An 8,652-nucleotide genomic window follows, 5' to 3' on the forward strand; every position below is an offset into this window, starting at 1 on the left:
AATTATCTTTATTTGTATGCAGATTTGCTTCAGTGATCCATAAATGAGTCGCGCCTAACAGCCTACTAAGTTATCAGTGACGTGCGATTAGCCACTTCTTAAACAAATGGCTAAATATGTCATACTGTATTGCGTCGACGACATAAAAGATAATACAATTGGTATTTGATGAAGCGATTCATGATCTTGAGCCGTCTTCAATAATCGTAACAGTTTTTCCCGGCGCGCTGCCTGCTACAAACGCGCGAATTAAAATGTTGTTGTTTAATATTTTGGGGATTTTAACACTTTTGAGTAAATACAAATTTTATTTTTCTAATTTGATATTTGGATAACGATACATAGTTAATATTTGTTATATTTTTATACAGCTGCAGGATCATGTCGAATGATCGACATAATGCCAAAACCGAAGACCCTGGGGAAACAATTATTTTTGAGTAGACATGTTGTGACAGAATCAAGTGAATTTGATGGAGGAGTGCTGGTTAACGAAGAAGGAATAATAGATGCGGTGCTCAAGCGAGATATGATCAATTCGATTCTGTCACAGAATCTTAATGAATTGAAGGTTTGTAAAGATTTTTAAACAAGCTTACCACAGTGATGTTTTACAATATGACTTTCCACAATCCGTAAAAAAAAGTACTGATGATAAATGAGCTTCAAATGTAAGTACGTCGATGTATTTCAACGTAAGATTGAGATCCCAAGACAATAAGGGCTCTATATGCGACAATAGACGTACCAAGTTTTAAAATGTTTGGGAAAACCTGTTTTTATTATTCCCTAAAATCTTTACGTAGAATATAATTTTAAAAAATACAGTATAAAACTGAAGGAAAATTTAAACTGAAAGAAGAAGGTATTTTCATGGTTTTCCTTTTCAACTTATCAATTATCTTATTTATTTTTCATCGCATTCAGATAATCGATGGTGGTGAGTTAGCGTTAATGGCCGGCGTGGTGGACTCCCACGTCCATATCAATGAGCCAGGCCGCAACTCCTGGGAGGGGTTCGTGACGGCCACTCAAGCGGCTGCAGTGGGGGGCATCACCACTATCATCGATATGCCGCTGTAAGTACATCATCATCAATCCCTAATTTTTAAGTGACCCATTTGAAATCAAAATTCCTGTATGTGTTACCAATAAGTGACCCCACTTAAAAATTTGGGATTGAATGTGAAAACGGGCATAAGTCTCCAAATAAGTTCCGCAAAACGCAGCGTGTTACGTCTACCCACAAGGTGAACCTGCTACCTCATAAAGATAGCAGGAAGGCGCTGGATGCAGGCCGCTATCAACCGGGCGATGTGGAAGTCATTGGCCTATGTGAGCTAGTGGACGTCCTGTGGCTGAAATGATGATGATGAAATAAGTCTCCACTGCGAAACACAACCCTTTTGGCCTTCACTTCTTACGCTGGTCAGACAGATTGGGACGTCATAATGTCCTTATTTACGTACTTAATCGCCTTTTAATTTTACAACTAATTCCATTTTCCACCTAAAACGAAAATAATGTAAAAATACGTCTACCAAAACCCTAAAGTTAGGTACTTACATTTGCGCAAAACACATGCGCTTTGCATAAGTAAGTGCACCTTATCAGACGAAATAGGTAGTTTATAATTTAAAAGTGTTAATTCAAATACCTATGTTTAGTTGATAAATACTGTTTTATTGTTTACAGAAACTCTATACCGCCTACAACTACTCTGGATAATTTGAGGAGTAAGGTTTCTATAGCTCAAGGGGAGGTGTTTATTGATGTCGGATTTTGGGGAGGAGTGGTCCCCGGTAATGAAGTAAGTTTTGAAACCAAAGTTATAACTAGGTAGTACCTAAATGAGTTTATAACAATCACAACATTCCTGTCCCATATTATGTGTTAGAGTTTCATGAAAAAACTCTTAGTTAACGGGATCAACGAGTAAAAATAGGGTATCCTCGTAGCAACAACTCGTAGCTACGAAACTGCTACGAGGAATTTTCATGTTCTTTTTATGCAAACACATTTTTAATGACTCACGTGTTTATCATTTTATTGGCTCTACGATTAGTTTTATCTACGCCACAAGACAGGGTTTTCAGGTGTTGTTAATAGAGCTGTCTCAGTTTTCGTAGCAACTACGAAAAATATCCCGTAGTAGCCAACATAAAACAAATAAAATTCACTTCTTTCCATGGTTGGGTATTGAAAATACATTCTGCTTCAATACTTATTCTCTTTCAGATAGAGCTTCATGACCTGATCAGAGCAGGAGTGGTTGGTTTTAAGTGTTTCTTGACTGATAGCGGAGTGTCAGAGTTTCCGAAAGTTACAGCCACGGATTTGAAAAAAGTTTTCACAGTTCTGAATGGAACAGGGACAGTTTTAGCTGTAAGTAGCAAATAAGAAATAAAGCACTTTTATCGTTTCCAACTTAATAACATTGGTTCACAGACATTCAAGTAGTTTATAGTAGTGTAGTAGTAACATTATCTGGTCATACAATACATACTTACGTTTGTTAATTATTTTGCTTTGTCATTTATACATCGTTAAATGCTATTCAAAGTAGGTAATTAATCATTCTTATCAACATTGACGAATTGGCGATGCAGCCAGTCTTGCAATGGTGTCAATCAAGTCGTTTAATTAAAGAAGATAATTTTTATTCCAGTTTCACGCGGAGGTGACTAATAATAGTCTGAGTAACAATGTATGCAATAAAGGTGGTTGTTCAGGTAAATATTTAACATGGGTTTTAATTTCACAAATTATTTATTTATTTATTTTGCTAACACTCAAACATTACTAAAAACACTCCTAATATTTTTCAGACCCAACTCTGTTCACTACGTTCATGGCTACACACCCCGAAGATATGGAACTAGAAGCTGTTAAGCTAATCACATCATTTTTACCACATACAGAGTAAGAAACAGAAACTTGCTCTAAGTTTTTATGGTTAGGTACTAAAAGAAAATTGGGGATTTGGTAGTCGGCTTTTTCGGTCTTAATTTTTCCTATGCACAATGGTAACGTGTTTGCGTGTTTGCTATCATTGCATGTACGAGTATTTTACTTGTGTCGTAGGTTTACGCAATCGTCGGTTCATACGCACACACAAAGGAGATCAAGCATTAATTGGTCAAGAATATTTTCCCAAAAAAAAAAAAACTCGAATAATATACCTTAAAATACTAACTATAAGACTGGCATCATTAACGTTCTCGTCACATGTTCGTCTACTAACACTTTTCTTTCTCTGATGCAGCGTCCATGTCCATATAGTCCACGTATCGGCCGAAGGTGTGGTGCCCATACTAGAGCAGGCCAGGGAAGAACGGTTGAAATCTGGTTTCAAGGGCTGGAGGGGAGGTATTACTGCCGAGACCTGTAACCACTACCTGACCCTCAGCTCTGAGCAAATTCCACCTGGGCACTCCGAGTTCAAATGCTCGCCTCCTATCAGAAACAATACAAACAAGGTAGAGTATTGAATTCGTATGGAATCTTCTACAGTTTAAGTACAATCGGACTAAGTTTGAAATGTGATATAACTTTCTGTTGTTTCATAACACAGTTATGTTGGTTAAACCAACTTGGTTCATTTGCCTGTGCCATTGTTAACAAAATACTCAATAAATGTATTGCTTTCTTAATAGTAGTTAATATGGTACAATTTTTTAAAATCTTTGAACTAGGTATTTCAGTGTTAGGTACCTTACTTACTTACCGAATGTATTAATAATACCTGTGACCTATGTATGAATAGTTAGGTATTCGTGAACTTGTAGACCCGGGTAAAAACTTTGTTTATTTTACTTATTATGGAAGGCTTTGTCGATAAATTGACGTAAATATAGCTACCTACTACGTTTTCAATTAGGTCAACTTCATTCATTACATTACACCTAAATAAATATTTTTAGCCTTGGTTTTAGGCTAATTTTGTAATTATAACGTCATCTCTTTAGAAGTTTAATGTGACGTCCAAACTTAAATACTTATTTTATTATTGCGAGACAATTACGTAGGTATACTTACTGTCAGAAACAGTTGTTCTCCGTAATTTGTAATAAGTAAAGTATCTAAACGTCATCCTTAAGAACAGGTGTGATGAGAGGCTTATCAGTAAAATTTAACTCTTACTATTTCTGTAATGTTCACAATATTATTATTAGCTATAATATCGTCCTAACTAATTTTAATTTTAGGATTTGACGATTAGTTTGACATTTATGATTAGCGGTTTTAATATTCCCCTTATCGTTTTAGCAAAAACTTTGGGAATATATAAGAAAGGGAAGATTAGATTTAGTGGTGTCCGACCACTCTCCTAGTGTCGAGGATCTCAAAGGAACAAATTTTTTGACTGCATGGGGCGGCATATCATCACTTCAATTTGGTATGTTTTACAACTAGTATGGTCCTAACATGAAATTAGCGTTTTCTTTTTCTTCAATATTCATTAATATGTGTATTTCCTTTCACATTAAAGCTATGTTCATTTTTTTTTAATTTGAAGATTTTAACTTTTTTAACTATTTTTTTTTATAGGTATCACTTAAAAATTTAAAGTGCGATATTTACTTTTCTGTACCTAAGTACATACATAACACTGCACGAAGAGCGTAACCTTCATTACTTAGTTGTTTTAAGACTGATAATTAATTTAAAATTACCATAAAAGTATTCAATTTAATTCGAGGACAGTCGAATGGATGCGACAATAGACACCATTAATTAATTTCCCAAATCTGTATTTGGATCGGAATCAATTTAAGAGTTTAATTCAAATGAGTTTATGAGTTACTAAACTTCGGTTCCAGATCTTCCATTATTTTGGACGGAGGCCAAGGCCCGGGGCTACTCGTTGAGCACAGTGAGCCATTACCTATCTGCCGGGCCTGCCAGGCTCGTAGGCCTCCAAGACCGCAAAGGCGCGCTGCGGCCTGGCCTCGATGCTGACCTCATCTTCTTCGACCCCAACGGCTCTTTCATAGTCACGCCTGAAGTCATTCGTTATAAAAACAAGGTAAGTTATATTGCTAAGTAGAGCCAAGAATTGCACTACATGACAATGGAAAGGAATAAAAAAACAAGGAAAATATTAGGAAATGTTCACAGTACCTACCTAAACTGTAAAAGTAATAGTGGATTCTTAATTTATTTTACCTTCAGTGAGGTAAATAATGCTCAATGTTTCCTCAAGTGTAAAAATGCATTTTGTTACAGATAAGCCCATACATGAATAGAGTTCTAAATGGAATAGTGCATAGAACATACTTGCGCGGGCAACTAATCTACTCTGATGGAGATTTGGTCGGCAAGGAGGCTCGGGGGCAACTTCTGCTTAGAGAGGGTCATTATTAAAAAGAATGTGTTTTGTGTTTTTATGTGTCGTATGTAACTTACTAATATGCCATTTTGTGTTTACTAATAGTTACTGTGAATCAGTATTATTCGTGTTTTGACGGTTTACGGTCGTTGTGGTATTACAAAACCATTTTCACAGAGTCCACGCAGAGACCAAAACTATTCGTTATGATAAGTTCGTGTGCTATAAATTATTTTATAAGTATGTACAAATAATGCGCTTAATAGTTGTTAAACAAATAAGTAAATAGATAAATGTTGTATCACTTTTCTGCACTGTTTTATTTCACTTCCCATTTTGCACCATTCACATTGTAATTCACTATCAAAAAGCCACTCACTGAATACATAAGTGAGGTGGTAATGATTAGCACCCACTAGAAAGTAAGTGTACCGGATAGAATTAAGTAAGGGGGTTTTTATCATGCACTTGGTACACACACATTTGTTCTAACATGTGCACTTTTTGTTTGGACACTAAAGTATTCGTACGTAGTACGAGTATACCCCAACAACAACAATGGATCTGAATTTGATTCTTGGCCACATCCCTAACTAATATTATCAAAAACGAAAAGGACGATTGACAATAACTGCACCGCATTCAGCGGAATATGACTGATGGGGATGACAAAAACTAAAATTAAATAAACCGCCCACTGAAAAGGCCAGGGTGGGTTGGTTAGCTGCCTGATAGATGGTTTTAAATGAATAAATTTCATGGGTTTCAGGGTTTTTTTATTATTTTGCAGCTGCAAATCAACAGCTTTACATATCTGAGGGATATTTACCAACAAACCCTAATTTGAATCTTTCGACGCAATGAATTATGACCATCTGTTGCTAAAGTTAGTTTTAATGACATTTATAACTTGAGAAGCCGATAAACCTAACGCCGTTCTATATCCGTGCGGTCTTCGTCATCATCATCATCATCCTCCTTTTCGATAATGTCTAACGGTTTTCACTTCAGTAAAAAGATCTTCGAACATAAAATTTAATATTTTATATAACCTACCTAATTAAATTGTTATTTTAGCCTATGAATTACCAAAAAATGAAACCAAAAATGAAGAGACGATTGTCCTAGAAATGGATCAAATTCACCATCTAGATGAGAATGATACCGCCACAAGAATACTTAAACCACATATTTCAATGCCCAGTATTAGTGAAACTATCGCCCAAATATCAGCCAAAAAATCGAATGCCCAAGAAGATAATGAAAATCACACTAAAGATATTCTAAGCAACATGACAACTTCAATTGATAACAAAATTAAACATGTAGATTACCCGATCATCATGGAGAATTTTGAAGATGGGGCAAATCTAGAGACAAATAAGACAGCAGTTAAAGCAGAGGATCATTTTAATAACAAAGCGACTATTCCAAACAATGGTGCCTTACAGCCTGCAAAACCAATCGAAACAATGGAAGTGGAAACTGCTAAAAACTTTAGAGTAAATAGTGCTACATGTATTACAAGCAATTTGTTAATGTTCTTTATTACTGTTGGAGTTGTTACAAAGTATATTATGTAGGTAAATTATGTACCTATTCATCTTAGTAGACATTGTATGAAACGTAGGCAAGAATTAAGTATGTAACGTTCTTACACAAATATTTTTTTTTGTAAATTTTTAAATGTTTTACGAAATTACAGTAAAAATAAAAAGAAGTAAGTAGTAAAATCTGCTAATTTTAATAAAATCTTGTAAAAAATGCTAAAATCTAAACTTACTAGTTACCATACTGGCTGGTAGGGGAGAAGGAGGTAAGATGGGGTGGCGGGTAAGACGGGGTACCCAGCAAAAATCACAGTTTTAACTGACCAATCACGCTCGTTTATACATCGTTCGATGCTCCGCCATGACACCTATCAGTCGCCCGGCCATTAACATCACAAGTGCACGCGTGTAAAATATATCTTGAAAAAACTGTTTTGCTGCAAATTGCTTGTCATATTTTCTTCTGTTTTGGCACGTGACTATGGTTTGTTTAATAACGCTAGCTGATGATGTGTGGCTGTGATTGATGCTTAAACAAACCTATAATAAGGTAGGCATTGTGTTTTCTAGAGATTGCTGTTTGTTTTTTTTTTCTTTGAATATTATTAGAAAATGACTTAGCAGGTAAGATGGGGTAATGACTTCTCCAAAACATCTCCTTTCCCTTTCGGTTACCAAAAAAACCTTTCGTGTTACTAAAAAACGTGGGAAAACACAAATTATCACGTCGTCTCCCTACAAACAAGAATTATAAGTCACCGCCCAAAAGAAAAAAGATGCTGAACAGAAGAAAATTGAGAAAGTAGAAACAAAGAAGAGAAAAGAGGAATTGAAAAAAACAGAAGAAAGCTACTACAAAAACTCCAGCAAAAACAGCAAAACGACGAAGAGTTACAGAGACTTCATCTGAAAATTAAAGTGAAGAAGAGGATACACCATGTGTGATGCAGTGAAGTATATTCCGCTTCCATTGAGGGGTGGATATCATGCTCACATTGTAGAAGATGGTCACATAATAGCTGTGTGGGAATTGATGACGATGATGACGAAGCCAGCCATCATGTCTGTGAGTTCTGCCACTCCAAATAATTATCTTTTTGCCTGATAGTTCTCATTACCCCATCTTACCTCAGGGGGGTACCCTATCTTACCAGCACCATGGGGTAAGACGGGGTGAAACCCCTTTTTTTCTATTGTTATTTTTGTCCTAAAATGGATAGTTAAAAGTTCCTAATATTGCCAAATATTAAAAGAGTATTAACTAATTGTTAATTAAAAAATTAATATGATTGTCTAACTATGTATATTTTTCTTTTATTGATCTTCAAAGCTTAAGTACCCCATCTTGCCACCCTCTCCCCTACATTGTCGTACCTACCGACTTTAGTACCTACTTAAGAAGCATAGAAATAAATAGCAGAAAAATATCGTACTTATTTATTGTCTGGTAAGTAGGTAATTTACTTATAATAATTTTATTTAGATATTCGAATACCGATACATTTTCAGTTCATGGATTTAGGTGTGCGTGTAGTACCATGGAATTTCTGTGGAGTAATAATAAAGAATGATCACATTTTTATTTCGAAATCAGTTTTTTATAACTCGACTTTTATTTCTCTTATACCTTTCGCAGGGCTAGGTGATGCAGTTTATCAACGGTTTTTAATAAATTTTAATAATTATGTATCATAGCAATTACTTACCTATTAAAAGTTAGGAGGAGTGTGTTTATATTTAGATAGTTTAGAGGTAAGCATATAATTTTTC

At 35.3% G+C, this 8,652-nt stretch overlaps 1 protein-coding gene across 1 annotated transcript; it reads left to right on the forward strand.

Annotated features, from left to right (window-relative positions):
* Positions 1-175: 175 nt before the first annotated feature.
* LOC135071817 (allantoinase-like) lies at positions 176-8,486 on the forward strand. Its single transcript, XM_063965644.1, has 12 exons — positions 176-294; positions 372-571; positions 928-1,079; positions 1,696-1,810; positions 2,239-2,385; positions 2,669-2,732; positions 2,829-2,922; positions 3,266-3,479; positions 4,270-4,399; positions 4,824-5,029; positions 5,230-5,356; positions 6,410-8,486. The coding sequence occupies exons 1-12, from the start codon at positions 255-257 to the stop codon at positions 6,913-6,915; spliced, it is 1,995 nt and encodes a 664-aa protein (XP_063821714.1). The 5' UTR covers positions 176-254; the 3' UTR covers positions 6,916-8,486.
* The last annotated feature ends 166 nt before the right edge of the window (positions 8,487-8,652 follow it).

Source organism: Ostrinia nubilalis, chromosome 5 (genome assembly GCF_963855985.1).
Source record: "Ostrinia nubilalis chromosome 5, ilOstNubi1.1, whole genome shotgun sequence".
NCBI classification, from domain to species: Eukaryota; Metazoa; Arthropoda; class Insecta; order Lepidoptera; family Crambidae; genus Ostrinia; species Ostrinia nubilalis.